This window comes from Alosa sapidissima, chromosome 23 (assembly GCF_018492685.1).
Source record: "Alosa sapidissima isolate fAloSap1 chromosome 23, fAloSap1.pri, whole genome shotgun sequence".
Lineage (NCBI taxonomy): Eukaryota > Metazoa > Chordata > Actinopteri > Clupeiformes > Clupeidae > Alosa > Alosa sapidissima.
The window spans coordinates 13686831-13697765 of record NC_055979.1 but is presented as its reverse complement, the minus strand read 5'-3'; the positions used below and the strand labels follow the sequence as shown (position 1 = coordinate 13697765).

Below are 10935 nucleotides of genomic sequence, written 5' to 3'. Positions count from 1 at the left end.
TTAAATATTCAGATGAGTTGTCAGCACAACGAATGTCACGAGAATGTCTTGCTTTTACTCGTGTTCGCCTACAGCTTTCCGGTTGCTGGAAGCGTTACTCCGCTAGGCTATAATATAACTCGAATGTCGCCTAAATGTGTATGGAGTTGCACATGGAGTCCAGGTAGGTTTGGCCGAGATAGGAACAATCGTGTCTTAACAGCGAGATGCCACCACGGAAAACAAAGAGCGTTGTCTTCCGTGGGCTACCTCTTCACTTCACCACACCACAAAAGCTAAACACCAAGACCTAAACTGGTTTTGTTTGTATGCCATACAAATATTTAATACAGTGCATTTCACTGTGCTTTCGCTGTCACCAGACAGTTGTAGGCGTACAGTAGGCTAGCCTCCTGTGACCGGAGACCTCCTCCAGGGGCGTTTGCAAAAAAGTTTGCGGACTGTAAAAGATTTACGATAGGCTAGTTCAACTTATGATACAAATGCCATTTGTTTAAAGGTTTAAGAACCAATAACGCTGTCTGCCATCAATTATATTTTAGGTAGGCTATTGTCCTAATGAACTGAATACATGGAGAGGGGCTCGAACATGACGGACGAGAAGGATTGTGCGGACTGGATGTCACATCTTCCAGATAAACTCTGGAGGGTACCACTATGGAACCTCGCCATCCCAGGTGAGTCTTCGTGCTCTGAAAACATATGACCATTTTATAATAAAAAATGCATAAAGTGCTTAGTTTATGAACTGTGATCATTTTTATGACTTCCATCCTTTTCTTTATGAATACCTTCAGCATGATTATTTAATGCAAGACATTCATTTTAACATGTTTGTGGACAATTGACATCTGTATATAATTTCAGGTAGTCATGACACAATGACCTATCATCTGGATGACCGTTCACCCATTGTACCGTCTGCATCCTACTTTTTGAGAATGCTAGACCATTGTTTGCCCTGTTTCACACGCCCTTATATGAAGAGGTGGGCCACAACCCAGGTATGTCTCTGAGTAAGGTGAATGTGTAGGTCATCTTCATTCTGAATGACAGTACTGTAAATTCAATATATTACATGTTGCTGTACAGTATCTACACACGAAGAGTGGGCATCATCATAACCTCTCACAACAATCTCACAAAACTAACCATCCTATTCACATGTGACAGGCCTTTATTTTCATTGTGCTATCATTGTACTACATAAACATTGCACATAGACCTAGTTATTATCATACATACTATTGTAGTTGACTGTGTCATTGTAGATATTTGTGTGCAAAGCTAGCATATGAACAAACAGGAAAGCCGGGTGACTAGAGGTTCCCTCTAATGTGAATCTGTAGACAAGGGACATTTCAGATCAGCTTGACGCGGGGATTCGGTTCCTGGATCTGAGGGTCGCTCATAAGAGACAAGATGACAACGATCATTTCTATTTCGCCCATGGAATCTACTCTAAGCAGACTGTGAAGGTCAGGACAGACGCCCTTTCTTAACAAACAAAATAACATGTAATGTAATCAGTAGCAATAGCGTTCATTTCCCTCTTCACAAATCCGTCATAGTGATGCACACTTTTAACTTATTTTATTATATAGTAGGCCTAAACACTTTTGCATGCTTTGGTACCCATTATATTGTAATAATGTGTTTCTATATCCCATCAGTCATGAAATAACTCATGTTTTGTCTTCCTCTATATCCCATCATTTCTCCCTCCCTTTTTTGGCCTCAACAGGACACCGTCACAAATGTAGCACAATGGCTACAGAAGCATCCTAAGGAGCTGGTGATCATTGCATGCTCAGCATTCGATGGCATGAATAAAGAAGAACACCTGGAACTTATTTACTTCCTGAGAGGACTATTTGAGAAAAAACTGTGCCCCAAGACCGTGAGTTAGTCTGAATCAATATCCTTTGCTTACCAGGGACACAGACATGGTTCTTTGTTATTTACAGGGTTCCCATGGATCCTTGAAGTCCTTGAAAGTTTGTGAATTAGAGTTTGTTTCTATATTGGGTCCTTGAATTGGAGAAAATTGGCCTGGAAGGTTTTTGAAAAGTCCTCAAATTTGCATCATTATATTCAACAGCCAAATCTTTCAATGCATACTAAGATTCAACCTGTATTAAACTCATTAAATTTTAGTATGAAAGTGTCTATCAGCGTTATTCTACTCTTTGACGATTAGTAGATATTGGTTTGAATGGCCATAACCCTGGCTGCCAACAAGACAGCAGTTGTCAGTATAACAACAAATCCGATCACCGCACTGACTGTTTCTGTAATAGGGAACGTCAGAAATGACATCTTAATACCCAACCACAGATCAGGTCATGTGGCTGAGGCAAATTATCGCACACGAGCAAGAGAAAAGACTGAGTGTACTTTGAACGTGTGTTTTTGCAAACATACAGTAATTCCTTCGGTATGACTGGCCTCACCTTGAACTGTTTACTGTTAATTGTCACACTATGTGTCTTCATATGTCACGGGACAAAAACCATAATTACTCAACTTAGTTTCACTTTCTTTGGCCCCACTATATCAACATCTGTTAATTACAGGAAACCCCCTCCCTCAGTCTGTGCTGGGAATGTGGCTATCAGGTGATCCTCTCGTATGACAACCCAGTTGCAGAAAAATACACTGGCTTCTGGCCGAAGATTGATTACTGGTGGGCCAATACGCCTGACCCAAAGGATCTCATCTTATTTCTTGAGGGGCAGAAAGAAAGTGGAAGGCCAAAAGGTTTGGGATATTTTTACATAGATATGTTTTGAAAATATTCCGTGGAAGAATACATACATTATCTATACCCCTTTGCTATGTTTTATTATTATTGTTGTTTTATTGCAGAGTTATTTTTTGTGGCTGGAATGAACCTCACAGAAGATGTACAATATGTCATGCAGCATCCTTGCCAAACTATGAGGAGTATGACTTTGAAAGCCTATAACTTTTTACTTGACTGGGTCAAGAAGCAGCATCCGGGTCCAAGTAAAAGAAGTCTTAACATCATCTGTGCAGATTTTGTGGGAGACAATGAATTTGCTCATATTGTGATTGCACTTAACAAACAAATTCTCTGTTGATCTGTGTTGGTTTGATCTGCTGCAAATGCATTAATATCAGTGAGCATATGCACACCTGTTTGCACAACTGTTTCCAAGTCTCAGAGCTGTCTGTTATTGCAAAAGGCTATTGATATTTGAGGCTCCCCTGTCCAACATGCTCACAAAGGAGAATAGGTGGGCTTCATGACTTGGTCCAAACCACTTTGTATTTTCTATTTACAAAACCAGGACTGTGTAGAAGCGCCTGCTCAATCTTATTAAGTCATGTTTCTAAATGTGTTTTTAGGCTGTCATGTATAGTCTGGTTAATATGGCAGGCTACGTATTTAAGCTGTTCGAACTTTATTGACGGTCCCTACAGTTCAGTGTTTCTTCTTCCGGCTGCTCAGGTTTTCCGTGGTTTTGCGAGTTTATTCAAAGATAGTAACATTGTTGCAGCCTATTCTTATTTGAAGTAAAGAGACATTCTGGGTCAGCCTCTCTATGTTTAACGGCAATAAATCACCACAACAACCTACAGTTTGCGAGTTTTTGGAAGACAGGCTATACATGGATTTCTATGCAACATCACGAAAACATGCGTGCGCAACCAAGAGGCAGAAAGCACCATAGAACAGCATAGAGCAATGCAAAAGAGCAAAAGAATAAAATGAGTTTTTGTGCTGAAAACTGCACCAATTCGAAATCACGATGGTTAGAGAATGTTAAATATGTTCAATATCCCTAACGGAATGCATGTCTTCGCCAAAAATGACAAAATACGATGTTATATTAATATTGCAAATGAATGTCAAACTTTGAAATATAGTCTGAAATGAGATGTTATTATCATTGAGACAACAGCAAAAAAATCCGATTGTAGCTTACAGCAGCTGACTATTTAGGTTAAGTTTATAACGTTGTGGACGGCCTCCAAGCGTCTTCTGCCTCACGGCTGCGCGCGCATCTAGTTTTGTTGGTAAACGGGAAACCCGTGTATATGTCTCGTGCAAATTGCCTTTAGCCTACATGATGTAATAAGGCAAGCCACTTTTTTAACGTTATCGAGAAAACAACGCCATCTAGGGGAAGATGAACTGCAGAACGTCTTGCAGAGAAGTTGCAGTTGTAACGTGTAAGCAGTTCTGTCCAAAATGTCAGTTTACTTTAATGCCTAATATCAGTTATATATTATCACAGCTGAACACAGTAATGTATTTATGGTGTTAAATCTGGCCTTTATTTGTGTTTCAACATGTGAAAGGGTGTCTTAAGTTTAGGTGCCTCTCTTTTCACACACTAAGGTGCTTAACACTCTACTTAAGTGATTATCTTGTCCAGTGCTTCCACACACCACTGGGTCCTCCTATTTGTTTTGGTGTTCCCGCATGTGGTAAATAAACATACCCATATACATCCAAAAACAGGTATATCAATCATGGTTGTCATTTTAGTCTTTTTGCATAATTTTGTAAGCTCTTTTTAAAAAAACAAATAAATAAATAATTAAAAAAGCATCTTTATTGTCTAACTTATTTGTCTGTATGTTGTACTATTGCCAGAAGGGCAGTGGAATTATGAGCTGAGAAATATTCAATGTGCATCTCACATGATATAGGCTAGTTAGCCTAAACAGTCATGGATATAAAGCATTTGAGATAAGAGATTAGAAGTCATTTCACCGCTGGTTTTCTCTCTCTCTCTCTCTCTGTCTTTCTCTTCCCCCCCCTCTCTCATCCTCCTCCTACCCCTATCGCTTAAACAGATTACCGCAGATTCACTGTTGCTGTTCGAGGCCTGCACTGCTGACTGCTTCAGAGCGCATCTGAATTGGCTTAGAGCAACAGACCTACCAGATGGTTCTAGAGAGCCTAGGGGTGTCTAATTACTCAGTGCTTAATCAGCCTTCCCCCTGACCAGAAGCTGACAGGTAAACACAGCGTCAGGACTTCTAGTCGGTCCCAGGTGCCTCTGGGGAGCCCTGCACTTTCTGGAACTTTCTGCCAAGAGGGAAATACCCCTGGAACACACTGGAGCAGCTAGTCTGTCAGAATGGATAAGAAGGAGGAGGAGGATGATAGCATCTTCACGACCTGGAGGCAGGGTTTTGATCAAGAGGTGGTGACCGAAGAGCTGGACGCGGAGAGAAAGTCCAGCTTGAATGTCCCCAGACCTCGTCGATCCATTGCCAACCGTCGAGCTTCACTGCCCTGTCCGGTAAGCTCTCTCTCTAAGTCTCTCTCTCTCTCTCTCTCTCTTTGTGTGTGTGTGTGTGTTCATGACGTACACACCAGAGAGTCCTTGTAGGTGCACATACAGAACAATTACTGCTTCATTTAAGTTTATGTAATGTGAGTGATAGTCTAAAATCTCTGGGTCAGGTAACATGAATTTCTAGCGTCTATGCTTGTTACGTGTTCAGTATCAGTCAAGGGCTTACTGCCATAAGATTGTCAGCTGAGAGATTCCACCTTCACCTCAATGTCAAACCTACATAGGCCTATCTATTTCTATCAGCTGACCTCTTAGCTGTGACTGGAAATGCACCATCAGTGAGAACCTTTTGTAATTGCAGAGAGAATGACAATTCTAAGAATACCAGTGGTTATGTTCTTTCAGTTTGAAAAGGAGACTGTGAGTTGGATATACTCTAGGCCTATGTTCTCATGTTGAGATTTATTCGGCAACAAATACAGTTCGAGTTTAAGGAACGTTCACAGTCCCGCTCTTTTTTCATGGTGGTGTTTTTTTCATAGGTTTTTTCATACCTCTAAAATAAAATCCATGATTAGGAATCTGAATAAGTAAAACTTCTCACTGTGTCCAAGAACAGCTGATATCGCCTTGTGTGCTGTGATCAGTATTGAATACTAGTTTAATACCATTGGAAGTCTTCAGCTCCATATATTCTGAATTTCCATTGTATACGGACAATTAGCAGGTACAACGTTACTTTTGTTGTTTCAGACACTGAAAAGCTTCATAGGCCTATGTAGTGCTCCTGAACCTAAATGTTTGTATAGCTTCTGCATTGATTTATTGTGCACGGCCCACAGACAAAACAGGTTGTACACAAAAGTGTTGTTTCTGGCACCGCTTGACTTGGGCTGGGGAAAGGTGTTGTTGTTTGTTTGGTTTATTTTCAGGTTACCTCTGGCTACTGTCCATTAGGAGGAGGTCCATCTTAGTGAGGTGTATTTCAGGACAGTCCAGCTTTGTTACTGTTGGTTTACATTTACATTTATTCATTTGGCAGACACTTTTATCCAAAGCGGCTTACATATGTCAATTATATTACAAGGGCCCTTCTCCCCAGAGTAACTTGGGGTTAAGTGCCTTGCTCAAGGGCACAACGGTGGAAGCCAGGAATTGAACCAACAACTATTCAGGCTACTGTATGCTAGCCCAGCTCTTCCTTAGCCACTATGCTACCACCACCTACTCTTGTTACTGTATTCTTCTACCTGTCTGTCTGTGTGTCCTGACGAGATGTGCGTCAGATTTTCAGACAAGGTAGAGGGTTGTCACATTTTGGTCCTTGATCAAATGATCGATCAACATGATCACTTGGATCCGGTTCAGAATAGGTGCTGAAATTTAGTTTCACTTTTTTTTACACTGCAAGACAGGGTTGGGGCCACCTTGTGTCTGTGCTGGTTTCTGATTGATGCAATGTTGTCATGTGAGACATTATTGAGATAACAGAATGTTTATTTAAGTCTAGGTTTCATGTCCGTTAGTGTCCAGTGTGTGTAAAGAATAAGGATGTGCTGCGCTCTTCAGATAAAGTGACCCAGAATTGCACCCTTACTGATTTGACCGGTTAATCCATCTGACAGCTCAACTGGCAAGTTGGAAATATCAGTGGAGGTTTTCTCTTTCTCTCTCTCTTCCTCTCTCTCTCCTCTCGCTTTCTTTATGAAACCACAAATGAGGATTCAAAAGAGCATATTTTCCTGTTGCATTGCTATTTAATCAATATTACAATTCAGCAGCACTAATCAGCATAAGGTACTAATCTATATAAGATAAAACATACAAATTGGCCATGTGCAATGTGCAATGTGCAAATAGTAACAGTAACAAACCACCTATGACGATTCAACAATATTCAGCAGAGTGAGTAGATGTCAACATACTTGTCAACAAAGCTACTGTATGTGTAAACTAATTATAACTTGACCCCAACAGGCACAACCACAACTCTAAGCCAATTTGTACTCCTTTTTGTCAACATAACGCAATCAGGATGTAGACCCTTTATGGTGGTCCAAACAAAATACACACACTCACACACTGAAAATCACACTGTTAACAAATGTGACTGATGTGGGAGGTGGGTCACTAGTATTTTACATATTTTACATTGCTAGGCGTCGGTAGATATGGGTTGAGATTCAGTAAAATCTGAATATACAAAATCTTTGCTTCCTGCTTTCCTTCGTTCTGTTTTGAAGTCTGAAAGGTTGGGCTGCAGCTCCCTAGAAATTACACTCCATTATTTTTTCAATAGCAAGCCGGAGGTCTAAAAGCACTATCCGAGCTTCAGAGATGATTCATTAACTTTAAGGAATCATTAATCCATTTAATCATGCATTCCTTTATGTTGAAATCTGTAATATTTGGTTGCAACACCGGCAAAGTAGCAATAGTATAGTTGCTACTCTGTAACTTTCTTAATTATTGAAGTTTTAAGTTAGTTTTTAGTCATATGTTTAGTCAAATTGCAGTATTCAATTGATGTGTTGTCTTGCTGTTCTTCTTTGTTAATTTCCTCATAGGCCACATTAAACGCCATGCAGCTGCAACACCTGCACAACGCCACTATGGCCCCCAATCCTGCCAGCCACAGCACCAGGAAGGAGGGCGAGTTGCGGCAGCACTACCGGGCATGCCACGCGGGCATCAACGGCGGTGACGTGTGCCCCAAGGCCAACAGCACCCCTGAGAGAGAGAGGCGGGCGCCTGCCATTCCCACAATCCCCGAGGTCACGGAGACACCAGAGAAGAAGACCCGGTTCAGGGGCAGAAACGTCATGTCTCTGGTGGGTTCTGGTCGTGCTCTTTTTTTTCTTTCTTATTTTATGTTTAGTGTATGCTCTTTTAATTATGCTATTGCATGTACTTTGCTTTGTTTTATAGAATAGAATATAGAATAGAATATCTTTATTTGTCATTGTCACAGGTACAACGAAATTAAGTGCATTCCTTGTTCAGTGCAAAAGTAGCAAAAAATAAGTAAAAAAGTCACTATGGACATAAAAGGACATAAAAAAAGTGCATAAAAACTTTACACCCCACACATATCCCACCCATACACTTCCACATTCATATAATGTAAAACATAAAGCTATGCTTTGGTAGCACCGTTCAGTGAGATTATGGCTGTTGGGTAGAAACTGTTCCTTAGTTTGTAGAAACTGTTCCTATTTGTCCTGGTTTTTATGGATCTGTATCTCCTGCCTGATGGCAGTAGTTCAAACAGTTTGTGACCGGGGTGTGATTTCAGGATGGAATTGGCCTTTTTGAGGCAGCGGGAATGGTGCAGTTCATCCAGAGAGGGAAGAGGGCTGCCGATGATTTTCTGCGCTGCCTTAATGACCCCCCTGGAGTCTCTCCCTCTGTGCCACAGTGCAGCTTGTAAACCAAACACAGAGGCAATATCTCAAAATACTCTCAATTGAGCAGCGATAGAATGACACCAGCAGCTTTTGAGGGATGTTGTCCTTCCTGAGAACTCTCAGGAAGTAAAGTCTCTGCTGGGCCTTCTTCACCAGCCCAGTGGTGTTGATGCCCCAGGTCAGGTCCTCCATGATGTTGACTCCCAAGAAGCGGAAGTCTGTGACCCTCTCCACACAGTCCCCCTTTATTGCCAGTGGCTGGATGTCTGTCTTTTTCTTCCTGTAATCCACAATGAGCTCCTTGGTCTTAGCTGTATTAAGGAGCAAGTTGTTGGCCTCACACCACCCCATCAAACGCTCCACCTCGTCTCTGTAGGCGGATCCCTTGGAGATGAGTCCAACTACTGTGGTGTCATCTGCAAATTTGACCAAGGTGTTGCTGAGGTGAGCGGGGGTGCAGTCGCGGGTATAGAGGGTGTAGAGCAGGGGGCTCAGCACACAACCCTGGGGTGAGCCAGTGCTGAGGCTAAGGGCGGTGGAGGTGTGGTGGCCTACTCGTACTCTCTGAGTGCGGTCTGTCAGAAAGTCCTTAATCCAAAGGCAGGTGGAGTGTGGTAGTCCGAGGCCTGATAGCTTGTCCACCAGTCTGTGGGGCAGGATGGTGTTAAAAGCTGAGCTAAAATCTATGAAGAGCAGCCGAGCATAGCTCCCCTGCTGCTCCAGGTGGGACAACGCAGCATGGAGCATTGTTTTAACAATGATCTAGCCTGTTTTTATTTAAGGTATACTGTATGAAGCATATTTCATTGTGTCTGTGGATGAAATGTGCTATATAAATCAACTTGGCTTGCCTTAAATACGTGGTGACTGGCAGACACTTACTGTCTTACTGAGCCAAATAACTGTCACATAACTGATGTATTCTGTCTTTAAGTGCTATACCTAATGCTTTTGTAAGGGACATGAAACTATGTAAATTGTAGTTCTTGCCTACACTAAATTTGTATATATACCATCTTTCAACAGGATAATTTTGGGCTCAGTATATTCTAGCTGGATGACAATTTTGTTTCTTAAACCACTTTCTGACTCATTCTTTCTCGTTCTCTCTTGTTCTCTCTAGAGCGATGCGGACAGCATTTGCCTAATCTGTCATCATGATCTCCACAAAGGTGGGGGAGGGGTGAGGGAACTACACTGCACACACAGTTTTCACTCGGAGGTATGTGCCTGCCATCTCCTTCTATTTCTTATTGAAGGAATATTCCATTTTGTCCAATGAAAACACATTCAGTAAAGTGTAGGTATATTCCATTTAGTTCATCAAAACACATTCAGTAAAGTGTAGGTAATCTTAAAGCAAAACCAAATAACTTTTCCTCTGTCGCACGCACGCTATTTGCTTATCCAGCACTGGCTTTGCAAATAATGATGTCAATAGACAAGGTAGAATATGTTGCATGATTTTATGAAAGTACGATGTATTGCGACATCATGCAAGTCAAATTTGTAGTTTCTTATGTCTCATTCCATCGAACAGATCCGCTACCCGATCTGGCAAACTTACATAGTGCAGTTATAGCCGATAGAGGGCCGTGAAGCGAATGCAGAAGTGCCATTCACCCTGTTACGAGTTGATGAACCACTGAAACAATTTTGGAAACATTATTTTAAGGTACAAAAAACACTTTGGTGTTGCTTGATGCAGCTGATGCAGTCTGCCAAGTATCAGTCAATTAATCAATAAGACTGAGTAGGAAGAAGAATTTTTCTGTGTCCCCTCTACACGATTCAGTGTGTTCTCTAAAATCTTTACTCTGAGTGTGAGGACTAGTTGTTGCCATGTATACTGTTAACTATGTGTGTGTGTGTGTGTGTGTGATGTTTTTTGTGCAGTGTATAGAGGAGTGGCTGTGGAGAAAGCAGGCCTGCCCCACCTGTCGCGTGCACGTGGCCATGCCCGAGCCTCTATACTGGACGTCCACTCGTGTCAAAGTGCCCTAACTACGACCCCCCCCCCCCCCATACAGACACACACACACACACACCCAGACCCCCCCCCCCACACACACACACAAACACACACTTCACCAGCAACTTCACCAGCACATCCTGGATCAAAGGAAACCTAAACTGCAGAAGAGACTCATTCCTGACAACTGTTCAGCAGAAAGGACAATAAACAGATTTCTTTTTTTTTTTTTTTGGTAATTGTAATTTCCACCATAATTTTGGCTATAGGTTTTGTT

At 41.7% G+C, this 10935-nt stretch overlaps 2 protein-coding genes across 4 annotated transcripts; both read left to right on the top strand.

Moving 5' to 3' along the window:
* On the top strand, window positions 1-3605 carry zgc:112023 (PI-PLC X domain-containing protein 1). Of its 2 annotated transcripts, none has more exons than XM_042080595.1 (7): window positions 1-163; window positions 543-677; window positions 868-1004; window positions 1350-1478; window positions 1745-1900; window positions 2577-2760; window positions 2925-3605. In XM_042080595.1, the coding sequence occupies exons 2-7, from the start codon at window positions 572-574 to the stop codon at window positions 2966-2968; spliced, it is 756 nt and encodes a 251-aa protein (XP_041936529.1). In that variant the 5' UTR covers window positions 1-163; window positions 543-571; the 3' UTR covers window positions 2969-3605. The 2 variants fall into 2 exon arrangements, with proteins under 2 accessions (XP_041936529.1, XP_041936528.1); XM_042080594.1 differs by having other exon boundaries at window positions 2869-3605.
* A 460-nt stretch (window positions 3606-4065) lies between these two features.
* si:ch211-207l14.1 (probable E3 ubiquitin-protein ligase RHG1A) lies at window positions 4066-10915 on the top strand. Of its 2 annotated transcripts, XM_042080596.1 has the most exons (4): window positions 4066-5282; window positions 7847-8110; window positions 9810-9908; window positions 10583-10915. In XM_042080596.1, the coding sequence occupies exons 1-4, from the start codon at window positions 5118-5120 to the stop codon at window positions 10688-10690; spliced, it is 636 nt and encodes a 211-aa protein (XP_041936530.1). In that variant the 5' UTR covers window positions 4066-5117; the 3' UTR covers window positions 10691-10915. The 2 variants fall into 2 exon arrangements, with proteins under 2 accessions (XP_041936530.1, XP_041936531.1); XM_042080597.1 differs by lacking the exons at window positions 9810-9908; window positions 10583-10915 and adding an exon at window positions 8575-8791.
* The last annotated feature ends 20 nt before the right edge of the window (window positions 10916-10935 follow it).